This window comes from Panthera tigris, chromosome E2, assembly GCF_018350195.1.
Source record: "Panthera tigris isolate Pti1 chromosome E2, P.tigris_Pti1_mat1.1, whole genome shotgun sequence".
In the NCBI taxonomy this organism is placed as follows: domain Eukaryota; kingdom Metazoa; phylum Chordata; class Mammalia; order Carnivora; family Felidae; genus Panthera; species Panthera tigris.
The window spans coordinates 17,544,547-17,570,301 of record NC_056674.1 but is presented as its reverse complement, the minus strand read 5'-3'; the positions used below and the strand labels follow the sequence as shown (position 1 = coordinate 17,570,301).

At 48.2% G+C, this 25,755-nt stretch overlaps 2 protein-coding genes and 1 non-coding gene across 4 annotated transcripts; 1 reads left to right on the top strand and 2 right to left on the bottom strand.

The window, feature by feature from the left end:
- Positions 1–386: 386 nt before the first annotated feature.
- On the bottom strand, positions 387–494 carry LOC122234420. The gene has a single exon (XR_006212215.1). It is a non-coding gene; the product is annotated as a small nucleolar RNA U13 (small nucleolar RNA).
- Positions 495–4,226: 3,732 nt separating this feature from the next.
- Positions 4,227–12,984, top strand: CAPNS1 (calpain small subunit 1). Of its 2 annotated transcripts, XM_007096818.3 has the most exons (11): positions 4,227–4,326; positions 5,205–5,422; positions 6,410–6,443; positions 6,726–6,815; positions 6,969–7,026; positions 7,128–7,192; positions 9,185–9,253; positions 9,354–9,432; positions 9,575–9,691; positions 12,183–12,241; positions 12,423–12,984. In XM_007096818.3, the coding sequence occupies exons 2-11, from the start codon at positions 5,223–5,225 to the stop codon at positions 12,447–12,449; spliced, it is 798 nt and encodes a 265-aa protein (XP_007096880.2). In that variant the 5' UTR covers positions 4,227–4,326; positions 5,205–5,222; the 3' UTR covers positions 12,450–12,984. The 2 variants fall into 2 exon arrangements, with proteins under 2 accessions (XP_007096880.2, XP_042825015.1); XM_042969081.1 differs by lacking the exons at positions 4,227–4,326; positions 5,205–5,422 and adding an exon at positions 5,594–5,847.
- A 711-nt stretch (positions 12,985–13,695) lies between these two features.
- LOC102969642 (cytochrome c oxidase subunit 7A1, mitochondrial) lies at positions 13,696–15,429 on the bottom strand. Its single transcript, XM_007096817.3, has 4 exons — positions 15,331–15,429; positions 14,512–14,598; positions 14,291–14,375; positions 13,696–13,809 (listed from the first exon to the last, which is right to left on the bottom strand). Exons 1-4 carry the CDS (start codon positions 15,343–15,345, stop codon positions 13,754–13,756), a joined length of 243 nt encoding a protein of 80 aa, XP_007096879.1. The 5' UTR covers positions 15,346–15,429; the 3' UTR covers positions 13,696–13,753.
- Between the last annotated feature and the right edge of the window lie 10,326 nt (positions 15,430–25,755).

The window sequence follows — 25,755 nt, the reverse complement described above, 5'->3', positions numbered from 1 at the left end:
TGAGTTCAAATCTTGACTCTGGCACTCACTAGCTGTGTGATCTTGGGCAAGTAATCCCATCTCTCCCCTCATTGACATGATATAGTAACACTTCTACATGCATCAGTCAGAATAGGCTGGAATATGCTGTGGTAAGAAATGAGCCCTAGACCTTAGTGGACTAACTCCTCAAATTTTATTTCTTGCACATAGAAACAGGCATGTCCTCCATGCCATGGCTTAGTGACCCAGTTAGCTTCCTGAAGGAAGCACCTCTGTGCTTGCCTGACTCCCAGTGTTGCCTAGGCAGGAGATGAGAGCATAGAGCATCCTGTATTGGCTTTTAGATTTATTTATTATATTATATTATTATTATTATTATTATTATCATCATTATTATTATTTTACATCAGACAGGTAATGTGCCAACATTGTAACAAGGTTTAAGGGTGGCTGGCACATGTCACATAACAGCATGAACATCCAATCATCACACCTATGAACTACAAAAGGATCTAAATGCTACATTTAAAAGTGACATTCCTGGGGCACCTGGCTGGCTTTGTCTGTAGAGCATGTGAGTCTGCGCTGTTTGATCTCTGGGCCATGAGTACGAGCCCCACACTGGGTACAGAGATTACTTAAAAAATCAAATAAGGGGTGCCTGGCTGGCTTAGTGGGTGGAGCACGTGACTCTTGATCTCAGGGATGTAAATTTAAGCCCCATGTTGGGTATAGAGATTACTTAAAAATAAAGTCTTTAAATATTAAATAAAGGCACCTGGGTGGCTCAGTTGGTTAAGCATCTGACTCTTGATTTCGGCTCAGGTTGTAATCTCAAGGTCATGAGATTGGACTCTGTGTTCAGCTCCATGCTAACCATGGAGCCTGCTTGGGATTCTCTCTCTTCCACTCTCTCTGCCCTTCTCCCACTTGCATTTTTTCTCTCTCTCTAAAAAATAAATACGCATTTAAAGAAAATAAAATAAATAAAACAAAATTAAAAAATAAGTAAAAGTGACACTCCCAATATTTCCATTCATATTTTATTGGCCAAAACAAGTCACATAACCATGCCTGAGGTCAAAGAAATCTGGAAGATGGTGGAAGACTTTAGTAACGCTTGCTGTACTATCTCATTGATGGTGCTGAAATTCAATGAGAAAACTCACACAAAACATTTCATTCTTCAACAAATATTTACTGAGTACCAAAGACATGCCAGGCACTGTTCTAGGAACCAGGTACACAGCAGTGAGCAAGAGACAGAAATCCTTTGAGGAGCTAATATTCTAGTGGGAGAGAAAGACAAGGAACAGGATAAATAAGTAAACTATACACTATGTTAGCAGATGATAAATGATAAAGGCAGTGGGGGGTGGGACGGGGAGTGTGGGGGGGGGGTGAAATCAGAGATCTGAAAGGACCTTCCTGAGACCACTATGTGTGCAGACTTGAGGCACTGAGAGGTGAGGCACTTAAGGTGCAGCTAGAGAGGGCCTTGGTAATAGGGTAGCAGCCCTCAAGTGCACCAGGAAACAGGCTGTTTGGATATGGCTGCACTCACTTGCCGAGCCTCCCTGTCTGTGTTCAGCTGGGAACATCCAGGGTAAGCTGTCAGTAGGGCTTCTTCTCACTTTCTTAAGAGAGGTAACAGGACAGATCACTAGCATGAGGACTTTGACTTTTACCAGGAGAGAGGTACAGCCAGAGGAGGACTCAGTCAGGAGGGCCCAGTCAGGTCAGGGCCTGACTCAGGGTGTCACAGGCTCCGTCTGGCTCTGGGTGGGATGCCCACTGTGAGGGCAGGCATGGGAGCAGGGAGCCTGGGGAGGGGCTACTGTGGTGACCAGGAAGAGGAGGGTGGAGGCCTAGCCAGGGCAGGGGCAGTGCAGGGGAAGAGAGTTTAGATTCTGTTGGTGGAGTCAACAAGGTTTCCTGACAGGTTGGAGTAGGTGTGAAAGAGAGGTCAGGGATGATCTGGGGGTGTCTAGTCTCAGTCACTGGAAGGACAGGGAAGGTGGGGAGGGAGTATATTTGGGAGGAAGTCAGAAGCTTAGTTTAGGATGTGTGCAGTTTGAGACAATTATAAGACAGCACCCATCCCCCCCCCCCCCCCCCCCCCCCCGCTGAAGGTGAGTAGCATGCAGGTTGTAGGAGCCTGATGTCTGGGTTGAAGACAGAAATTTGGATATTAATAGCCTAGAGATGGAATTTAAACCATGCATGTGGGGCAGATCCTCTATGACATGAGTGGGATCCAGAGGAGCAAGGCCTGAGACTTGGAGTTTGCCAGGATTAAGAGGTCAGGGAGACAGACCTAGGTGACAACAAATGGGATAAGATGGCAGTGTGTGTTACAAGGAAGTATAAGTTACAAGCAGGTGACAGCAAGCCTCACCTAGTCATGGGTGGGGGTGGAGACTGGGAGTGCTTCCTAGAAGAGGTGACTCCTGAGCCGACACCAAAGCCTGAGTACATACATCACCGGGCAAAAAAGGCAGGAGTGTTCCAAATAGAGGTCACAGCCCATGCAAAGGCTGGCAGCAAGTGAGCCGCTGGAGAGGGCAGAGAGCGGAAGCTTTCCAGTCTGGCAGGGAAGGGTGCGGTGAGAAGGGAATCCGGATTAGTCATCATCAAGTTTTGGCATTAGCCAAGCCCAGGTTCACACCTGGTCCTGCCATCCTCTGTGACCCGAGGCAAGTGACCCGGCCTCTATGTTCTCTCCAAGTTCCTGCCTCATAGGCAAGTCTTGTATAGCAATTCTTTGGCTTGGCTGCAACTGCATTTTTGTCTGTTGTGATCTTGTTATCTGAGATATTATCCTATTAATTACATTATTTATTTTATTTTTTTTTAGTAATCTCTACACCCAGTGTGGGGCTCAAACTCATGACCCCGAGATCAAGAGTTACAGGCTCTTCCAACTCAGCCAGCTAGGCGCCCCAATATTAATTATATTACAGAAGAGTCAAATACATTAAGGTAGTGGTTAAGGTTACAGGCTAGGGAGATTATGCTCAGTTTATTTCTTTGTAAAATGGAAATACTGAATTCACCCATTCCATAGGACTGTTATGAAGGCATATGAAGATATACATAAAGTGCTTAGGAGAGTGCTTGGCCTGTATTTTTATCAGTGTTGTCTAAAGATGAGTCAGTCAACCACCTGAGGAATCCAGGTGGGCTACAGGAGGGAACAGCATGGGTACAGACACACAAAATTACTCTTTACTAAGCGTTTAGCCACTTAATTCCGAAGGGAGCTTGGGAACACTTTTACTCATTTTAAAGATTAAAGATTTAAAATCATTAAAGATTTTAAAGATTAAAAAAATCCTTAAAAAAAATAAAATCCTTGCTCAGAGCCCAAAGGATCCGTTAGGAAATGGCAGAGTCAGGATTCAAACTCAAGCTAAGCCAGACTCCAGGGGAGATTCTAAACGCTAGACTTGGGATTAAATTCCATCTGAGTAGCCCTGAAATTTGGAGGTTGGAGCCTGAGAAAGGTCACCAAAGGAGACTTCAGTCGCTATTTTCCCGGCCAGCTTCTGCATTCCCCCCACCTCTCACTCTTAACCCGCTCTTGGGAACATCTAGTCTCAAAAGCCAAGACGTGGCCAGAGGGACTCTTCCTGTGCCCGGGCCCCTCTTTAGAGATGGGAAGAATGAGGCGACACTTGGTGACCGTGACTCGGGATAAGAGGGTGCGGGGTTGGAGGAGGCAGAGGCAGCTTTTGCAGGCGGCAAAGTCCTACCCGCACGACTGACCGCCATCCGGGCTGCTGCAGGGTCCCGGGCGAGCCTTAAGCCCCTACCCCAAATGCGGGCGCTTGTCCCCGGGCTGTGGGCCATACAAAACTCAGGGTCTCCGGATGTTTTGTCGCGACAAGGCTAGGAGCCGAGTGCTAGAGTCCCTTTTCCAGCGGACCGAAAATCGCACCCGTGGCCGCGTGGAGGCTGGCTTTGGGGCGAAAACTCACACTGCAACACTAGGGTGTGATCTCGGGCACGGTGACTGCAATCCCCCCGGATTTCTTCAACAGAGCCGGAGACTAGGGTAAGACCTCAGAGCTGTGAAGCCAGGGCGGGGACGGAACCCACCGTCCTGAAAACCAGCAGGGCGGAGCTGTGGCCGCCGCCTCTCGTTACGTGAGGCGGAACCGGATCACGCACGCGCAGCTTCAATGCCGGCGCTAGGACCGCGCGGATGCATGCTTGGCCACGCCGCAGTGCTTAACCCGGTCCAGGCCGCCTGAGTCACGAGCCCCGCCCTACGGAGCCGGACGCGGCCGGAGGCCCGGGAGCAGCACAGGCGAACGGACCCGCGGACGTGTGAGCTAGGCGGTGAGCGCCCGATTTGGATTATCCCTGTGCTCTGTAATCCCGGCCCTTGCGGCCCCAGATTCCACGAGACCCTTAAATCTCGGCCTCAGGGGTCTCCCAGACCCATGATCTCAAACTTGAAGCCCCAGTCTGTCCGATCCCTATCCCGCCCCGGGGACTTTTCCACCCTCAGTTTTAGGATCTAAAATACGAGCCCTTGGATTTGAGAGGTACCCCACAAATTCTGATCAGGGTGGGATCTCCAGAACCACGATCCTGACTTAGATCCGTGCTCCCAATTCTAATGGGAACCCTGTTATCCCGGGCCCCGGGATTCACATCCACAATTTTGACCCGAGCCCACAGAACCAGCGGTGACACTGTAATCCCTCTCCTGGGAATACCTAAACCCTCAAGCGCACATTCTGGATTTCCTAAACCCTGACCCGGAAGCCTCCGGGTCGGGAATCTCTGATCCGCGCCCCTGACCCGCCCAAGATCCCGAAGTCCAGTTCTGAGGCTCAAGACTCAGATTCGAGTGGCCAGACACGTCAAACTTGTGGCCCTCATCTTGAGAACCCCACCAGAACCGGGACCTCTACCCTTAATGATGCCTATGCATAGACTCAGTCCAGGGTGCTTCAAGCCAGACAGAGATCCTTTAGACCCCGAGGGGATTTCAAGATCCTCCTTCCCTATCCCACTCCTCCGAGAACTACCTTCCTCCGGAAGCCCAGACCCCATCCCAAATGGACCTTCAAGTCCCAGCGGGAGGATAAGTTCCCGCCCGGAGGCCTCATATTACTACCCCAAGTGCAGCTGCCAGAAATGCCTATTTTTATGGGGAGGGAGCGGGCTCAATGGAGATGCGGCCTTTTGACCCCTTTTTTCTCCCTCAGGAATCTAAATTCGCAGCCATGTTCCTGGTTAACTCGTTCTTGAAGGGAGGCGGCGGCGGGGGAGGTGGGGGCCTGGGCGGAGGCCTGGGGAATGTGATCGGAGGCCTGATCAGCGGGGCCGGAGGAGGAGGCGGCGGCGGCGGCGGAGGAGGAGGCGGAGGCGGAGGCGGTGGCGGAACTGCCATGCGCATCCTGGGCGGGGTTATTAGTGCCATCAGGTAAGGGGGGGGCCTGAGGAGGGGAGGGGCCTGGCGGAGGAGCATGTCCCACCGGCCTAGATTGAGGTAGTCTGGGGACTGATCTGCATCCTTAATTAGGCTGGGCGGGGCCTGGGCTGGGGTTAGAGGAGGGCCCCTCCCGAGGGGGCGGGCCTTAGTGAGGCTAATGGCAGTTCAGGAGGCGGGGCTTGGCATGGGCGGAGTCTGACAGTTGAGGGGATACTGTGATGGGACGCGGCTGGGTTTTGGGAGGTGGGGCTTAGTGGGTCTGGGCGAGGCCCGCTTCCCGCTAGCCTGGAAACGAACGTTAAGAGGGTGGAGCCAATGAGGCTGGGAGTGGCTTCATGGGGGCAAGGCTTGTCTTAGGGTTGAGGCAAGGCCGTCGTAGGTGTGTCAGTGAGGAAGTAGACGCAGAAGAGGCCGAGGTCTGATGGGATAGGGGAAATGTTCTTGAAGGGGCCGGGTCCGTCTGGGAACTGGCTGGATTAAAACAGAAATACGTCCTGGTGGAGGTAGAGCAGGTTGTCGTTAGGTACCATTAGGCCCCTAACCTTGGCCACCCCTCGAAGGGGTGGGAACTCGTGGAGCTGGGGTGGGATGTTGGGAAGACACGGGGTTTTAGGAAGCCAGGGGATGGAGTAGGTTCCTAGACAGAAAGGACCTGAGGAGGTTGGCTAACCCGGGAAGCTGGGTTAGCGCTTCTATGAAGCAGCCCTCAAAGGGGCTGGGTCTATTGAGGTATCTGCTATAGGGCAGTGTGCTCTGGCAGGAGCAGGACCTACTGTGGGGGGCGGGCCTGTAGGTTTCCTGCCAGGTGCAACCAGGGTAGCAAAGATAGGGGTAGATGAAGACAAGGACAGATGAGGCAGGCAGAGGGGGCAGGTATGGAGAGTGGTGGTAGGGAGGTTGAAGGGTTGGGGCGTGGGGTCTGGCACTGTCTATGGAGGCCCCGCCCCCTGGTGCTAACTCCCTTACTCCTCTCTCCAGTGAGGCAGCTGCACAATACAACCCAGAGCCTCCGGTAAGCCACCCTCCACAATCAAAGACCTTGCTTCTCACTCCAAGGCCTTTTTCATCACCCATCCTTGTCTCCTTTGTCTTATAAAATTCTTCTCATTTAGCTTCTCCCTTGTTGTGTCCCCGAATTTAGTCATGGGTCTTAGCTATATCCACTCCCTCTTCACTGACCACCTCTTATTCCTTTGATCATCCAGTCACCCAGCCCACTCTGACTTTCCCACCTAGGGCTGTTCTGGCCAGGGCACCCCTCCCCCACTTGCTCTGAGATCTCCTCCCTCTACAGCCTCCACGCACCCATTACTCCAACATTGAGGCCAATGAGAGTGAGGAGGTCCGGCAGTTCCGGAGGCTCTTTGCCCAGCTGGCTGGAGATGTAAGTAACCCTGGGCTCCCATCCTTGTCCTAACTTCCATGCCTTCCTTTGGGCTGCCCTTGCACGCACACTCAACAACTGCAATATCCAAAGAATCCCCATTCTGCCTCATGACACTCTTCCCTTTTAACCATCCCCGGCTTCTCCCTACAGGACATGGAGGTCAGTGCTACAGAACTCATGAACATTCTCAACAAGGTCGTAACCCGACGTGAGTGATTGGGGTCAACACACAGGGCAGGTTTAAAGTCATGGGTGCTGGCTGGGGTAGCTGTGTCCTCTGGCCTCTGACTTTCAACCTGTCTCCCACAGACCCTGATCTGAAAACTGATGGTTTTGGCATTGACACATGTCGCAGCATGGTGGCCGTGATGGATGTATCCTTGGGGCAATCTAGAGGAAGTTTTGGATGAAGAAGGAGTTTTGTGGGAGCACAGTTGGGACAGTCAGGGTGTAGCTTTCATACCCACAATGTGGACATGCATATATATCAGAACACACATCCACTACCACACATCCAGACATGTGGCAATAAATAGTAACATCACCTGTCACAGCTGGCACTTCACAGCCATCCTGTTAAACAGGCAGAATTGTTATAGTCCATTTTATAGATGAAGAAACTGAGACTCAGAGAGAGGCAATCATTTGTCTGAAGTTATAAGTAAAGGGTAAGTGCCAGGATAGGAATTTGGACTCAGGTCTTTTAGGCTTGAGGACCCAAGCTTATTTCTTGCCTTCCTGCCTTCCTTCCTTTTTTCATTTTTATTTATTTTAGACAGAGAGAGAGAGAGCTGAGGAGATGGACAGAGGGAGAGAGAAAATCCCAAGCAGACTCTGCACTCAGTGCATAGCCTGGGATTGTGACCTGAGCCAAAACCAAGAGTCAGACATTCAACTGATTGAGCCACCCAGGCGCCCCTCTTTTTTTTTTTTTTTTTAAAGTAAGCACTATACCCAGTGTGGGGCTTGAACTCATGACTCTGAGATCAAGAGTAGCATGCTCTACCGACTGAGCCAGGCAGGTGTCCCAAGAACCCAAGCTTATAACTGTTATAGTTGTGCCCATATACATGTACATGTATACAAGGGCATACCCGTATACATGAAGATATGTGAAGGCATGGTCACAGGAACACATGCATGTTTACACATGGGCCAGTCATTAGCTGATCTTGGATATGTGCACGCTCAGCACATAGGGAAAATGTAGACACACATATTGTCATGTGATCACATACATGTGTTGCACAGTTACATAATCTTGGCTGTGCCATTTAACAAGGTTACTGAGCCTCTCTGTGCCTCAGTCTGCTTGTCTATAAAATGAGGTAAATGATTATGGTGACACCTGATTTGGAGCGCCACCCAAAGGTTTAGCACACTGCATAGCACTTAGTACTAAATGGTCTGTACACATTAGCTGCTACTGTGATCTTCTGTAGATTTTCATCTCCGAATCTGTTTCTTTCTCTGTGACTGGGGAATAATACTGGTAGGCCAGTGTCTTAAGAATTTAGTGAGAAAAGTAATGTTCCTGAGAAGCTTAGCACTGCCTGGCATGTGTTAGGTAACTTGATAAAGTCTTGGCTGTCATTGTTATTGAGAGTTTATCAAATACTAGCCTCTGAGCTAAGGGCTTTATCTCATTCTGTTTTTATCACAAACCCAGCGGGTGTTTATTATCACCTTTCCTTAGAATTCTAAGACCCTTGTTTTTCACGTCCTGACATTTATGAAATTGAATTGCTATTACGAATTTTATAAATGAGGAGTTAGCAACTATTTTCAGGTAAGGAATTTATAGTTTAGAGAAGTTCAATATAATTCCCCATGGTTATGTTTAAATTAGCAATATAGGGGCACCTGGCTAGATCAGTTAGTGGAGCATGTGACTTTTGATCTTGGGGTTGTAAATTCGAGCCCCATGTTAGGTGTAGAGATTACTTAAAAGTAAAATCTTGAGGCACCTGGGTGGCTCAGTTGGTTAAGTGTCTGACTTGCTCAGATCATGATCTCACAATTTGTGAGTTCGAGCCCCATGTCGGGCTCTGTGCTAACAGCTCAGAGTCTGGAGCCTTCTTCAGATTCTGTGTCTCCCTCCCTCTGCCCCTCCCCCACTCACATTCTGTTTCTGTCTCTCTCTCTCTCAAAAAATAAAAAAAAATAAAAAATAAAATCTTAAAAATTTATGAACTAAACTACGTATGGATAAAAAGAAAAGTAAAACCATATCCAAGGTGACATGACTGGGGTGGGATGGGAGCTAGGGTTTTAGCCCAGGTCCCCCTGCTTGGTCATTATTCCATGGCATACAGTGCATGCCTCTGGGTACAACCATCACACTATTCTTAACACCCTTCTACCAGAGTGACACCACAGGCAAGCTGGGCTTCCAGGAATTCAAGTACTTGTGGAACAACATCAAAAAGTGGCAGGTGCGTGGTAACCTCACACTCCTAGCATAGAGACCCTCAAGCCATGAAGATGCCATGCCCCACAATGTTCAGTTGACTTCTTCTCTCCCTGTCCCCACAGGCCATATATAAACAGTTTGATGTTGACCGTTCAGGTACCATTGGCAGCAGTGAACTCCCAGCAGCCTTTGAGGCAGCAGGTACGGCTGGCAGGGACATGGTTGGACTGGGTGGGGGGATGGGTAAAACAGCCCCTAGTGCGCTGGTCTGAGGGTGAGTCCCAGGGGTGGGAGTGGGTTGGGCCTTGTGGGCCTCACACCTGAGAAATGAAACCATTCTCAGGGTTCCACCTGAATGAACATCTCTACAACATGATCATCCGGCGCTACTCAGATGAAGGAGGGAACATGGATTTTGACAACTTCATCAGCTGCCTGGTCAGGCTGGATGCTATGTTCCGTGAGTGATATACCCCAGCTCTCTTCCTGGGTGGGGATTTGTTCTACCTCCTATGGGCGAGGTCTTCTCTGAGTCTGGCCCTGAGGCAAGCAGCTCCAGTGAGCGAAACACCCCCAGTTCCCACCCTCACGTCACTCACAGTCCACTGGAGGAGAGGCAAATCACCAGACAGTGACAGCTCAGAATGGTTACATTTGGGGTAGGGAAGCTCAGGGCAGAGTGATCGAGCATGAGAGGAGAAGCTCAGGGCCAAGTGGGTTTAGATTTATGAATGGGGAAGCCCAGTGGACTATTTGAACCTAGGAGGTACCCGATGCAGACTAAGGGATCAAGAGAGCTTCCTGGAGAAAGACACATGTGAATTGGGGCCTGAGGAACGAGGAATAACTCTAGGGGTAGAGGGGAGACAAGTGTTGCTCTTGGAATAACTCATGCGAAGGCCAACAAGGGAAGGTGCTTTTGGTGTTTTTTGTTGAATTCCATTCTCAATGCTGGAAAGGGGGTAGGGTGCAGAGACAAAGGCTGGGAGGGGTTAGCAGGGGCTAGATTGTGAGGGCTCTTATGACCATGATTGCATTGAATCCTTAAGACTACCCTGAGAAATGGGAGTTACTGGCCCCATTTTCTGGAGGAGGAACCTGGGGTTCAAGGAGGCAAAACTGCTTGCTCACAGCCACTCAGCTAGGAAGTTGCAAAGCCAGAATTTGAACTTGGATCTGAGAGAACTGAGTGAAAGGAAGTAGAGCAGTGGGCATGGTCAGGCCACGCAGGGCTGTGAGTGTCACGTTCAGGGGGTGTTCAGACATTACTGGGGGGCATTGGAGAGCTGTAACAGGTTCTAGACAGAGGAAGGACAGGGCCAGATTTGGTTTTAGGAAGATCCTCTAGCCTCATGGGAGCCCAGGAAGGGCAAAGCATTAAAACCTTGGGCAGAGAAAAAGGGGCAGGTATGTCAGGGACATGAAGGGGAAGGTGGGAATGGACAATGAGGGCAGATGATTCCAAAAGTCACATATGAGAAGGCTTAAGAAATGGCTATTGGCAATAGTAACTGTAGTGAGTGCAGTGTCTGGGATACTACGTGTGTGGACACCTGAGGGTATCACTGAGTGGTGAATGAGAGAGGGAGCACAGACAGTGTAGGCTCAGGACTGCTTAGGTTTGGCTATGGGTGGGGAACATGAGTCAGGTTTCAGGGCAGGAGTGGGGACCATACCAGACTGTAAGAGCAGGAAGAGGAGGAGAGCTAGGCCCTTAGAGGTTTATGCAAGGCTGGGGCTTGGGCAGAGGTGGGGCACAGGTCATATGGAGGCCATTATTGAGGGGGCTCACCGCCTGGGTTCCAATCCTGATGTTCCTAGGGTGCATTACTTCACATCTCTGGCCCTGTTTGAAAATGACAATCTGGGCGCCTGGGTGGTTCAGTCAGTTGGGCATCTGACTTTGGCTCATCATGATCTCTGGGTTGGTGACTTTGAGCCCCACATCAGGCTCTCTGCTGTCAGCCTGTCAGTGCAGAGCCTGCTTTTGAATCCTCTGTCCTTCCTCCACTCATGCTCTTTCTCTCAAAAACTAAATAAAACATAAAAAAAATGACACCTCACAAAATTTAATTAAATGAATTAATACATGGAAAGCACTTTATGCAGTGCTTGGCACAGAGTAAGAACTCAATAAGTGCTTGCCATTATTTTTTTCATGTGTGTGTGTGTGTGTGTGTGTGTATTATTGAGTAAATGACATCCAGTGTGGGGGCTTGAACTCATGCCCCTGAAATGCTGCAGTCAAGAGTCAAATGCTCCACTAACTGAACCAGCCAGGTGCCCCAAGTGCTAGTATCATCTCATATATTAGTATATTTTTATCCTTTTTTTAAAGATTTTGTTATTTTTCTAATGTTTATTTACTTTTTGAGAGAGAGAGAGAGCAAGAGAGCATGCAAGTGGGGAAGGGGCAGAGAGAGAAGGAGACAGATAATCTGAAGTAGGCTCCGCACTTATCAGCGCAGAGCCTGACTCAGGGCTCCAGCTCACGAGCCGTGAGAGCATGACCCGAGCCAAACACAACTGACTGAGCCACCCAGCCACTCCTAAGATTTTATTTTTTACTTATTTATTTATTTTTTAAATTTTTTTCTTAATGTTTTTATTTATTTTTGAGACAGAGAGAGACAGAGCATGAGCAGGGAAGGGGCAGAGAGAGAGGGAGACACAGAATCGGAAGCAGGCTCCAGGCTCTGAGCCATCAGCACAGAGCTCGATATGGGGCTCGAACTCACAGACTGTGAGATCATGACCTGAGCCGAAGTCGGACGCTCAACTGACTGAGCCACCCAGGCGCCCCACCTAAGATTTTATTTTTAAGTTATCTCCACACCCAACATGGGGCTCAAACTCAGAATGCCAAGATCAAGAGTCGCATGCTCTACTGACCGACCCAGGCTGTATATTTTTATCCTAAAAGCCAAATCCCCATCCCTTTCCTTCTCTAGGTGCCTTCAAATCTCTTGACAAGGATGGCACTGGACAAATTCAAGTGAACATCCAGGAGGTAAGAACCTCCATTCTGGGATGTGGGTGTCTGGCAGGGGACTCCCTCCTCTCAACCCCATGTACCAGCTCTGAGCTTGGACTCCCGCCCTCCTATTTTCCCAACAACCCCAGGGTCAAAGCAGAGAATGTGTCTGCTAGTATTCCGTTCTCTGCTCCTCACTCTGCCTTTCTCTCCCCAGTGGCTGCAGCTGACGATGTATTCCTGAATGAGAACCCCAGACCTGCCCCCTCATTGCCTTGCTATAGGAGTCCCCTTGGATTCTTCCGTCTCTCCCAGGGCTGAGCCAGTCTGCAGTGTCGCCTTCATGGGTCCTACTGGCCCACAGGTCTTTCGGTTCCCCCAGCCCTTGGCACTCGGCTTTTCAGTCAACAGCCAGGGCCCGACATGCCCCGACGTGCCATGCCCTGAGTTACCCCTGGCTCTGAGACACTCTAACACACCCTGCTCCAAGGGTTACCCCACGCCCAGCACACCCATCCCACACCCACTCCATAACCCCTCTCATGTACATGTGCCAAACCCAACAGTTATGTTGCTTCCACACCCCAAGGGCCCTTCCCTCAGTTCTGGGAGGCTCCCTCCAGTCCCTACACACTCTGGCACACCTGTTCACAGTTACTACCCCGGCCGAACTCCAGGCCATAATAGGCCTAGGCGCCCCTGTGCCTTTGTCTCTACTCTGCTCTCAGCCTGCCAGGCCCAGGAGGAAATAAAAGCACCCCAGTTGCTGCTGTCTCTGAGATCTGCCTCCTGTTTTGAGAGTTGAGTGGTGGCTCTGTCTCTATCAGGGGCAGAGGGAAGTCTAGGTCCTAGGAGGCAGGGGTGGTTTTGTCTGTCTCCCATGTCTGTCCCCAGGCCTGGATCTGCATGTTTCCTAGTCCTTTTCTTATCTATGTCTTTTTTCTCATACTGGATTCTAGTTGAGTCGGAGCCTCATTCTTGCTGAGATCTCTCACAGATCCTGTGGAGACTGAGACTGGGACCCATAAGCCTGGGCAATCTCTGCTTCTGCTGCAAGAGCCAGGCTCTTGGGAGGTCTCAGTACCACCCCTGGCTCTGTCCCCCAAGGCCATGTTTGCCCCCTCTCTGCTCTGTCCTGAGTGAGTCTGCCCTCAGTTGCCTCTGCCTCTGTTGTGTCATGGGCCAAACTCAGTATCTTCCTTCCCACCCTCAAGCCTCTGCAGGGAGAGGGACTGCCATCCCAGAGTCCAGAGGCCCTGTCGAACAGGGGACACAACCCCAGACTCCCAGGTCCGGAGAGGCAGCCCAGGGGTGCTGTTTGGGGTCCCCAGCCCCTCAGGAGGGCTGAGAGACAGCGACATCATAGGAGTAGGCTTGTAGTAGCAGTAATCCTCTAGCTGGGACAATGTGCTGTCCATAGTGTAGAGATTCCTTGCTGGTGGGAAAATGGGTATGGGGGGCATACAAACAGAGGCCACGGTTGGGCTGGGTTCCCCAAGAAGCCAGCACATTTATTGATGCTTGTTCAGGTCCTGCAGGCTTCTTGTCTCACTTGTTGTGAGGGAAGGAGGCCCAGCCAAGGCAGTACAGGCTATAGACGGTGCCTAGAGAGGGAGTATGGTGACAAAGAGTGAGATCCTAATTGCTTCCCTGAACCCCATCTCAGGCTTTGAAGGCCCTGTGTAGGCTCCTTATCACCAGCCTGGATCCTATCCCCAGATCAGGCTCCAGCTCCCTTCCTAAACTGCACTTCAGGTACAGAATCCCCTAGCCTTGGTCCAGACCAGGCTTCCAGCTTTCTCCACAATTCCTGCCTTGCCCCCCCCGCCACCCGCTCCTGGGACAGGAGCCCAAGCTCTAGGTGCTACCTTCCTATATGCCAGCGTGGACTCCTGGACAATCCCCAAACCTGGCCAGCCCAGAACCCAATCCCCCTCCCTAAGCCCCTGCCCAGTCACTAGCCCTCTCCCCAGACCTCAGCCCAGAAACCAGCCCGTTTCTCACTCCAGCTCGAGCCCCGCGCCACCCCCCCCCCGCCCCCCATCCCTCCTTGCGCAGTTCAGGCCCACCAGGCCCTGCACTCACCCCCTAGACACAGGCCCATGGTCAGTCGATACAGGATGTTGTCTGTTGCCCCGCCCTTCAAGTGTACTGGGAGGTCATTGTCCGCCTGGGTGGTGGGAGCGAGCAATGAGAAAGGGGTGCACGTTGCTCTGTGGACTGTATTCCCCGTCTGCCCCTACTCGGCTCAAGGACCGAGCTTGGGGGTCAGGGTTCTTCCCTTCGCCCGCCCCCGCTCCGCCTACCTGGAAGACTTTCTGTTTCTCAGCCACTCGGTTCTCAAAGCGGTTCCGGGCGGTTGAGCTGAAAGAGCGAACCAGTGCTTGGGAGACCTGGCAGGGGAGGGAGTGGATGGGTATTGGAAACACCTGAAAGGGCGCCCCGAAGGGGTCCAGCTGTTGGGGGGTGGGGTGAAGAGTCGGGCTTTCAAGAGGCCCGACACTGGGACGGCTCTATTCCTTGCGAGAGTCTCAAAAGCTAGATCCGAACCGCCAGCAAGAGGAAAGGAAGGGGTCCCGTCAAGAAAGCCCAGAAAAAAGGGCTCGCGCCTAGAGGGTCTGACTGAGAGGTTTCCGGATTGTTTAGAGGGTCCTGGAAGAGGGGGGAGAGGGGCAGATGGGAGACTTGTTCTGCGTGTCCAAGTCCGGGGGTGTTTTTGGGGGCGAGGGTTTCCTGGATTAATGGGAGGAGCCCAGGTCCCAGGAATGATCCACTCCTGGATCTGGGTGCCTAGTGGGGATTCCATACTGCCTAAGAAGTGAGGGGGAGGGGAAGCGGTGTTAAGTTCCCAGGGCCTAGGTCCGAGATGTTAAAGGAAGCCTAGATGAAGGAAAGAAGCTCAAACGGGGGCATTGGGCCATGTTGGGGGTTCCCGGTTGTCTCAGAACCCCTTGGATTAGAAGGGGGGGGGGGGGTTGAGGGTCCCAGACTGTTTAGGAGGTAGTCCCAAAATCTGAAGGGGCTCACGTTCCAAGGCCCCAGATTCCGGGATGTTCAGTGAGTCTCGTTATAGGGGCGAGGGCTTCCGGGTTGGGGTCCCCGGCCCAGCTCTTGGGGGCCCTCACCCGCAGGGCCCTCATTTTGCGTCCTCCTCTTCGGCCGGAGTCACCTCCCCTCTCAGCCCAAGGACACACAGGGCCCTCCCCTCCCCGGGAATTGCAGGCCACGCCCTCGGCACGCCGCGGGACAGCTGGTCCCGGGGTCAGAGGTGGCGGGCGGGGTGTGGGAGAAGTCGAACAAATCCGGCAGCCAGATTCGCCTTTGTCCAACAGACGGTCGGAGAAGAGGCTCCAATCCCGCCCCGTACCAAAATGTTTAAAGCATTCTCTGTTCCTTGGAATTTCTACTGGTCCAAGTGGAGAGGAAAACGGAATGTGTTTTTGGTTTGTTTCTTCGGAGATACTCGTCCAGGGCAAGTGCAATTCCTCCCCCAGGGTCTCTCAGATCCATCCTAAGTGGGTGATGGCACCTCAGAGCCTTACTTAGCGTATCTGTAAAATGGGGACTAAGTCTGGATCTTCCTCAAAGGTTTGTCAAGATCATTAAATGAACTCCTAGAACAGCGTAACTGAGCTAACAGTTATAATTGAGGTAATAACTTGCAAAATTATTGCATAACTGGACTAATAACTATTGCACAGAAACAAATAAGACCTTACTCTTACTGTTTTCTAGCGGTAAACTTGTTAAAAAATTTAACCTCGTAAATTTGAAGATCTGAAAGACTTTCATTAAACGATTCATGAATTGGGCAGCATCCTAACAGGTTTATGTATCAAATATTTTTATACTTAGCTAATTTTCATTTTACCATGGAAAATTTCAAACAGAAAAAAGCAGAGAGAAAGGTACAATGAACCTCCATCTTGGACCCATCACCTGCTTCAACAATTACCACCATTATGTTTTTCTTGTATTTGCCCCATTCACCTCCTTTTTTTCCTTTCTTGAAGTATTTTAAAGCAAATTTCAAGATTCAAGATCATATTTCATATTTACATATGCATCTCTAGAGAACAGCTAAGGGCTTGAAAAAAAGGAAAAACCTGACTCCACAATTTATGGGTTGAATGTTGGATTAGGAAAAATCATTTAAATTGTTTTCTTTTTATTTGTGGGACTGTGGGTAAATTTTCAAAAAGGTCTGTGGATTAGACAATAATATTGTGTCAGTGTTAATTTCCTGATTTTGATAATTGTGCAGCAGTTATAGGATGTCCTTGTTTTTAGGAAATACATGCTGAAGTATTTGGGAGTAAAGGGTTTCATATCTAACTTATTACCCTAAGATGGTTAAGAAGCAAATTATATGTCTATATTCATATCTATTTGACCCTGATGTGCTGCCAGAGTTAAGTACAGTTGCCCTAATGGTTTTAGTCATTGATGAAGTTTTGGGGTGATGGTGGGGTGGTCCAGAGCCAACGACCAACAAAGAATTCTTGAAGACATCTTTCCTGCCAAAAAAGGTGATCGTAATAAAGCATGGGGACAGGACCCATAGGTAGGAAGAGCTGAACTGGGGTTGTGACAGGTAAGTCATTATATACCCTCAGGTTGGGAGGGGGTCAGAGATAGAGTAAGTTTCTAAGGAATTTTGGAAGCAAGGTTTCCAGGACCTTGAGGGACTAGCTGTTGCTAGGGAAACACCATTTATTACTGTTTAATAAAACTTCAGTCATGAGACCCTTTAGATGCATGGGGAGGGACATAAGTTTGGAGTATGATTGCCAGCATGTATCTTGGGGCAATTGAGATGAAGGAAGTAGGCTTACAGGATCCTCAAGGTTGGGATAATGTTAAGCCAAGGTTCTCTTTTGCCCCCAGCAAAGTGTCATCCTTGAGGCAGCTGAGCTCCTAGAGGGAGGTCACTCTGCTGGTCTCAAGGACTTGTCAGTGGGCAGTAAAGGAATTTAATTTTTCATTTGCCTTTGTTTCCCACATCACCATGGCAAGCTCTTAAAAACCCTTTCCTTTGTTTTTGGCTAACCAGGGGTGTCTGAGGATTATCGCACGTATTCCACTTGGGGCGTGCACGTGTGCTCTTGTTCCAGCCTATAATTTGCCCTCAGCTTGCCCGGAGCTCCCTCATCAGTCATGATTGTGGTATAGTCTAAAAGGGTTTAACAACCTCTTTTAAAGAACACTTTTACAACAATTAAATTCCCTTAACATTTTCAAACTAGGCTTGTAAATTTAATACGTTAGATGTTTCCATTTAAGAGCCACAGTAGGCTAGTTTACCAGATGAAGCTTTGCTCTATACTTAATATAAGTTTTATGACTTTAGAATTATAAACTTATAAATGTGTTAAATATTATATTCCATTAATCATTCCAATAGTGTATGTAAACAGTAAGGTTTCAACTAAAAGTCAGTCTTAGACATTAACTGGATTCCATATTTTAAGTTGGAATTATAAAGCTGACCTGTTATTTGAATAGGCCAATTTATCTTAGTATTATAAATACTTAAAATATTAAATATTAACAGATTACCTAAAACAAAACAATTTAATACCATGGTTTTGACTGTCTTCAATATTTCTTTTTTTTAAGTGTTTCTTAAAGTAACATTTATTTATTTATTTAAAGTTTATTTATTTTTGAGAGAGAGAGGGAAATAGGGAGAGAGAAGGGGAGGGGCAGAGAGAGCAGGGGAGGGAGAGAGAGAGAGAGAGAGAGAGAGAGAATCCTTAGCAGTCTCCTGACAGTGTGGAGCCTGATGCAGGGCTTGAACTCACGAACCTCGAGATCTTGACCTGAGCTGAAATCAAGAATTGGAGGTTTAACCAACTGAGGCACCAGGTGCCCTAAAAGTAACACTTAAAAAAAAAAAAAAAGGCTGGGGTACCTGGTGGCTCAGTTGGTTAAGTGTCTGACTTTGGCTCAGGTCATGATCTCACAGTTTGTGAGTTTGAGCCCCACATCAAGCTCTGTGCTGACAGCTCAGAGCCTGGAACCTGCTTGAGATTCTGTGTCTCCCTCTCTTTCTCCCTCTCTCTCCCCTGCTCACACTCTGTCTCTCTCTGTCTCCCAATAACAAACATTTAAAAATTTTTTTAAAAAGCATATTTATTTATTGAGGGAAAGAGAGAGCACAGGGGAGGGGCCAAGAGAAAGGGAGAGAGAATCCCAAGAAGGCTCCATGCTGTCAGCACAGAGCCCAATTTGGGGCTTGATTTCCTAAACTGTGTGATCATGACCAGAGCAGAGATCAAGAGTTGGACACTTAACCGACTGAGCTACCCAGGCACTCCATTAAATATTTCTTTACATAATATTTCTATACCTATTTCTTATTAATTCAAAATCTTCCCAAGGTTAGACAATGCTTACCTACATTATGAGATGCTTGATATCACACTATCATGCATCATAAGGGAAATGCAAATTAAAGTTTATTTATTTTGAAAGAGAGAGTGTGAGCAGGGGAGGGGCAGGGAGAGAGAGGATCCTAAGCAGATTCTGTGCTGCTAGCACAGACCCCAACACAGGCTCGAACCTAGGAACCGTGAGATCATGACGTAAGCCAAAGCCAAGAGTCAGACGCTCAACTGACTGAACCACCCAGGTGCCCTGGGAAATGCAAATTAAAACCACAATGGGATACCACCACATACCTACTGGATGGCCAAGATGAAAAAGACTGATCATACCAAATGCTAATGAGGATGTGGAACAATTTTAATTCTCATACGTTGCTGTCCATTCAGGACATTAATTCACTAGGTTAAAAAGGGAAATTTAATATAAAGAATTATTGGGGCGCCTGAGTGGCTCAGTTGAGCATCTGACTTTGGCTCAGGTCATGATCTCATGGTTTGTGAGTTCGAGCCCCACATTGGGCTCTCTGCCCAATGTTCTCTCAGTGAAGAACCCGCTTCAGATCCTCTGTCTCCCTCTTTCTCTGCCCCTCTCTCACTCATGCTCTCTCTCTCAAAAATAAATAAACATTAAAAAAAATTTTTAAAGAAATATTAACTATGATAAAAGAGTATATGATCTAAGGAAACCCTATACGGTACCCTAGAAATGGAGGAAGAGTAACCAAAGAAAGAGAAAGTCAGAAGGAGAAGTCTTGTGGGAGAAGGCATGATTTGGCCATGGGATGGTGGAGAAGTTTGCCAGCTCATATCTAAGGAGTGGTTGGCTGGCTCAGTAGAGCACAAGACTCTTAATCTCAGGGTTGTGAGTTTAAGCCCTGAGGTTAAGGTTGGGCGTGGAACCTACTTAAAATAAAATAACTCATATCTAAAAGTATTTTTAAAGGGGAGGGGGGTGGTGTCTGGGTGGCTCAGTCAGTTTGTCTTAGGTCATGATCCCAGGGTGTGGGATCGAGCCCCACATCTGGCTCCTCACTGAGTGTGGAGCCTACGTAAGATTCTGTCCCTTTCCCTCTGCCCCCTCTCCCTGATCCGATCTCTCTTCCTCTAAAAAAAAATTAAAAGGGAGGGGAGCAGAAGAAGAGAATGGTTAGAATAAAAACCTTCATGTCACATGTGTAGAGGAAATATGCAAAGTTTTCCTTTCTGTAGTTGGTCAGATGATGAGAGTTGATGTCCAAAGCTTTCTTCTTTTATTTTAAATGTTTATTTATTTGTTTTTGAGAGAGAGAGAGAGAGCAGGGAAGGGGCAGAGGGAGAGGGAGAGAGAATCCCATGGGCCTTGAACCCATGAACTGTGAGACTATGACCTGAGCCAAAACCAAGAGTCAGATGCTTAACCAACTGAGCCACCCAGGTGCCCCTCAAAACTTTTTTCTTTACTTATCCTTTCCATCTTTCCCTGGCCCCGAGCAACAACCTCAACTGCTCTGGGTTCTTTAAAAAAATTTTTTTAACCTTTTATTTTATTTTTTCATAGACAGAAAGGGACAGAGCATGAGTAGGGGAGGGGCAGAGAGAGAGGGAGACACAGATTCCAAAGCAGGCTCCAGGCTCTGAGACGTCAGCACAGAGCCCGATGTGGGGCTGGAACCCACTAACTGTGAGTGTTACCTGAGCTGAAGTCAGATGCTCAAATGACTGAGCGACCCAGGCGCCTCAGTCAACTGCTCTGGGTTCTTTACATGGTAGAGCTGAAGTTGACCCAAACTTTCATTCCCAAAGGATTTGAGCATCCTGTGTTTTTTCAGTTGTAATTTTACATTAACCTTTACTATTGGGCATGGAAGTACTAAGAGGCCCCAGAGAATCCCCTGGAATCCAGACATAGTCTTCCTTGCCTCCGTCGTGTACAAGAAGCCCAGTTTCACCTGGGTAATTGGGATCAATCATTCCAGCCAATAGATTAGCCACCTTCCTCTCTTTTGTTTTTGCCCACTGGTTCAGTGGCACAGGGTCCCAAAATGTCCAGGTGGAAGTCTTGTCTTCTAACTCAGTGAATCCACTGCAAGCACAGCATGACTCCCTGTGGGGACTAAGATCTCCAAACTAGCAGAGCTTGAAGTTGTAGAGGAGAGAAGCAAACATTCTTCTCTTCAAGTGAGTTCTTAGTTACTATTGTGAGAGGAGCCTTTCCAGTTCACTTCCTCCACTTGATTCCCAGACCCATAGATTCTGGCTGTGGGACAAACAGCACCATGAGGCGGTCTCTGATTCAAAGCATGCAGTGCTTCCTGTAAGACGGACAGGGTAGTGTTTCCCACTTGGCTCTGTCGCTGAGTCATTAAGTCATTCCACTTTTCTTTTTTGTTTTTAAGTTTATTTATTTTGAGAGAGAGGGAGAGGGAGAGGGAGAGGGAGAGGGAGAGGGAGAGAAGCACACATGACCCGGGAGGGGCAGAGAGAAAGGGAGAAAGAGAATCCCAAGCAAATCCCACAAACTGTGGGATCCTGACCCAAGCTGAAATCAAGAGTCAGATGCTCAATTGACTGAGCCACCCAGGGGCCCCAAATCATTGTACTTTTCAGTTAGGCAAGTTGCAACTGGGAGTAGGGATATATATAAGACCAGTTTATTCCATGGGCATGAGCCTGTTGCTGCATTTCCTTCATTTTTTAAAAAGTTTATTTATTTATTTATTTTGAGAGAGAACCAGTGAGGAAAGGACAGAGAGAGAGGGGGACAGAGGATCCAAAGCAGGCTCGTATTCTGAGAAGTCCATCCACACGCTTCATCCCCAAACTTCCTTGTCCCTAATCTTTCAATCTTGTCCCTTCTAAGTTCTGACCATCCATCCAAACCATTGGTAAATGCCCATAAATTAGTACACATCCATAATCCTGGCCACTTCTCATTCTGGACAATGAACAAGCAAACGTACTCTTTCACGTTTTGCCCTCTGTCCTTCAGGTTCTTCCCTGAGTGAGCCTAGCCTCCTGCAGCTGTCCCCTTTCCGGTGGTACCAGCATATTGTGAAGACAGTAAACCAGGTTCACATTCGTTCCTCAGTTAGCTGGTCACCAGGGACACACCAGAGGACAAGGCTTGGGTTCAGGAAGAGGAGGCAATGCAATAGGAGTTAGTGTTGAAGTAATAGAACAATTTGTACTACATACTGTTGACAACAGAGCGGGGAGAGGGGCACAGGGAGAAAGAGAGAGAATCTTTTTTTAAAATTTTATTTTTAACATTTATTCGTTTTTGAGAGTGAGAGAGACAGACCATGAGCGGGGGAGGGGCAGAGAGAGAGGGAGACACAGAATCCGAAGCAGGCTCCAGGCTCTGAGCTCTCAGCACAGAGCCCAATGCAGTACTTGAGTAGTTGACAACATAGTGCTTTGACAATGCTATACACTGCTTGATGCTCACCTTTTTTTTTTTTTTTCCCCTCAGAGCTGGGGGAGGCATAGAAGGAGAGACAGAGAATGTTGTTGTTGTTGTTGTTTTAATGTTTATTTTATTTTTGAACAAGCACGGGAGAGGCAGCGAGGGAGGCAGAATATGAAGCAGGCTCCACACCTGAGCTGTCAGCACAGAGCCCGACGCGGGGCTCAAATTTACAAACCATGAGATCATGACTTGAGCCCGAAGTCAGGTGCTTAACCGAATGAACCACCCAGGTGCATGCATTTCCACCTCACTGAAGTCCCCACCAGCCCCTTATGCCTATTTCACTTGTTCATATTCCTTGCCCTGTCCTCATAGGTATGTGAATTTGCCCCTCAGGGGATAGGGCTTGGCGTGGCTGCTTCCAACTTTAGGGTTGCTTCCTGCTTCTCCATTCATAATTCCTGAGGAGGAATCCTGGGTCTCCCTTCCATCCACCTCTTTTCCCCAGCACCTTCACCTTGGTCCAGGCCACCATGTCATCTCCCTCCTGGTTCATTGCACCGGTCTCCCGGCATTGATCTGTAGGCACAGAGCTGCCTCCTTCTCATTTTTAAGCAGAGAAAAATTTTTCTTTGTCTCTTGCCCATGGGCTGTCCAGCTGCTCCCATAGGACAACTGACCTGGTTTCATCACATCACCCTAAGAGTAAGGACTAGGGCAAAGGGAGCTGATGTACTTATTTACTTTGAGGTATTTAATAAGAAACCTATCTCTGACCCATCATACTCACATGCACATTCACAATAAAATTAATAAAGATGAATATTAAAAACCCAACAATGTGATTCAGTCACATTCTACATTATCTGCTTCTTTCTGTCCTGAAACCAACAAGGTCTGCTTATTTCTCATTTCTGCTGTCCTCTAATGTTGGCTTGCAATTATCTCTTTAGTGACCCTTGTGGCATGATCTGTTAAGTTTCAGATTATAATAGTCTACTGACCAGCCTTTCCTACAGTTTTTGTTCAAAATGCTGAGAGAGAGGACTTGATTGTTTCAGACCATCTTTCTGTGTGAGGCCTTGTCATTGGTCTCCAGCAGCCTAGGAATGGCTAACTCCAGTCAGCACTGACAGGATGTCTCAACTACAAGGCAGCAGGAAAGGTGGTGGGGTGGGGTGCAAAGCAAGCAATGATTGGCTCCTTTAGCACAGTGGAGTCTCCTTTTACCTGGATTTGTTCACATCAGTGCCTGAGGTGAAAATAGTGTATAGTTAAAACTTCCTTGAAAATATCTAGGGACACCTGGGTGGCTCAGCTGGTTGAGTGTCCAACTCTTGATCTCAGCTCAGGTCATGATCCCAGGGGTTGTGGAATCCAGAGCCCCATCGGGCTCTCCGGTGAGCGTGGAGTCTGCGTAAGATTCTCTCTCTTTTGGGGTGCTGGGTGGCTCATTCAGTTGAGTATCCAACTTTGGCTCAGGTCACGATCTCACAGTTTGTGGATTTAAGTGCCATGTCAGGCTCTGTGCTGACATCTCGGAGCCTGGAGCCTGCTTCTGATTGTGTGTCTCCCTCTCTCTCTGCCCCTCCCCCGTTCATGCTCTGTCTCTCTCTGTCTCAAAAATAAATAAAAACATTAAAAAAAATAATGGAGCCTGGGTGGCTCCGTCGGTTGGGCGTCTGACTTCGGCTTAGGTCATGATCTTGCAGTTTGTGAGTTCGAGCCCCGTATCGGGCTCTGTGCTGACAGACAGCTCGGAGCCTGGAGCCTGCTTCGGATTCTGTGTCTCTCCTCTCAGTCCCTCCCCTGCTCATGCTCTGTGTCTTTCTCTCAATAATGAATAAACATTAAAAAAAATTTTTTTTAATAAAATAAAATAATTTAAGAATAAAATAAAAATTTTTTAAAGAAAGAAAGAAAATACCTTAAGATAACACCACATTGGGGTGCCTGGGTGGCTTAGTCAGTTAAGCGTTCAACTTCGGCTCAGGTCATGATCTCACAGTTCGTGGGTTTGAGGCCCTGCATCGGGCTCTGTGCTGACAGCTCAGAGCCTGGAGCCTGCTTCAGATTCTGTGTCTCCCTCTCTCTCTGCCCCTCCCCCACTTGCACTCTGTCTCTCAAAAATAAATAAACGTTAAAAAAAAAAAAAGAAAAAAATATGATACCATATTGGAAGGTAAGATACCATTTTTATTGTGTCAAGCACAGTCCTTTTTTTATTGTGTCAAGCAACATGGGAGGCCATGGTGAAACAGATTGCTGTGACTTTGGCTAACCATCAGTGTCAGGTTTGGATTTAGGGACCATGTTGTATGAAAAATATACTCAACTCACACTCATCCAGGTGAGATATGGGAACCAAGGAAACAGTAGATTATGTCCATATCTTCTACTCACTCGGGAGTATATGCTGTTCACTCATTGACTGGAATGGAGGTCAGCATAATTTTTCTTGTTTAATTGGGTATTCTTTTTTTTTTTTTTTACATTTATTTTTGAGAAACAGAGTGAGACAAAGCGTGAGTGGTGGAGGGGCAGAGAGAGAAGGAGACACAGAATCTGAAGCCGGCTCTAGGCTCCAAGCTGTCAGCACAGAGCCCGACGTGGGGCTCGAACCCACAAACCGTGAGATCATGACCTGAGCTGAAGTTGGGTGCTCAACCGACTAAGCCACCCAGGCGCCCCTAAACGGGTATTCTTTTATGATTTTTTGGTTTATTGTGAATCCATATTGTTGACCCCACACTAGTCAAACATGCATACAAAATTACTCAGCTTCATAGCAACTGTCTTTGCTGCTTCCTATCTTACCCCCCGTCTTCTATTTATCTATCTGTTGACTTTAGACTCCGTTGCATCCCCAGCATCTGGCACATGGGTGAACTTGGTAAATATTTGTTGAAGGAAATATAATCCAAATGTTCTCTAATTTGATCACTCCCACCCATTCAATAAAGAAGGCCCTCTCTGCCTCTCTTTCAGCTGTCTCCTAGATATTCCTGGGTGTCCCCAGGGAGTGGCCACATTTGTGCCACTCACCCAGCTGTCCACTGTCATCTGCAGCTGTAGTGTCAGTGTTCAGGAAAGAAAATAGAAGTCGATGTAGGGTTGGGGCGCCTGGGTGGCTCAGTTGGTTGTGTGTCTGACTTCAGCTGATGTCATGATCTCTTGATTCTTGAGTTCGAGCCCTGAGTTGGGCTCTGTGCTGACAGCTCAGAGCCTGGAGCCTGCTTCAGATTCTGTGTCTCCCTCTCTCTTTGCCCCTCCGCTGCTCATGCTCTGTCTCTCTCTCTCTCTCAAAAATAAATACATGTTTAAAAAAATTAAAAAAAAAAATTGATGTAGGGGCTGACTACCAGAAAGGTTGGATACACTGAGGAGTGTCTTCTACTCAGGATTCCTGCCTAATTTGTGGAGACTCTGCAAAATGAAAATATGGGACCCTTTGAAACAGCAGGAAGAAATTAAAATACTAATAATATTTTAGTATTAAAATAAAAATATTAAAATACCATTAAAAATACTAATACATAGGGGCGCCTGGGTGGCTCAGTCGGTTGAGTGTCAGACTCTTAATTTTGGCTCAGGTTATAATCTTGTGGTCATGTGGTTGTGGGATTGAGTCCCATGTTGGGCTCTGCGCAGACAGCATGGAGCCTGCTTGGGATTCTGTCTCCCTCTCTCTGCCTCTCCCCTGCTCATTCTCTCTCTCTCTTAAAAATAAACATTTAAAAAATAGTAATATATAAAGCTTTTTTCTTTCTTCC

Bases quoted from the DNA above. Each gene is read 5' to 3' on its own strand.
- CAPNS1 (XM_007096818.3), top strand. From the start codon at position 5,223: ATGTTCCTGGTTAACTCGTTCTTGAAGGGAGGCGGCGGCGGGGGAGGT. The intron at 9,254-9,353 runs GTGCGTGGTAAC...CTGTCCCCACAG, and splicing joins ACAACATCAAAAAGTGGCAG to GCCATATATAAACAGTTTGA. The intron at 12,242-12,422 runs GTAAGAACCTCC...TTCTCTCCCCAG, and splicing joins TTCAAGTGAACATCCAGGAG to TGGCTGCAGCTGACGATGTA.
- LOC102969642 (XM_007096817.3), bottom strand. The intron at 14,376-14,511 runs GTAGGCGGAGCG...CCCACCACCCAG, and splicing joins AGAAACAGAAAGTCTTCCAG to GCGGACAATGACCTCCCAGT. The intron at 13,810-14,290 runs GTGAGTGCAGGG...CTCCCTCTCTAG, and splicing joins CATGGGCCTGTGTCTAGGGG to GCACCGTCTATAGCCTGTAC.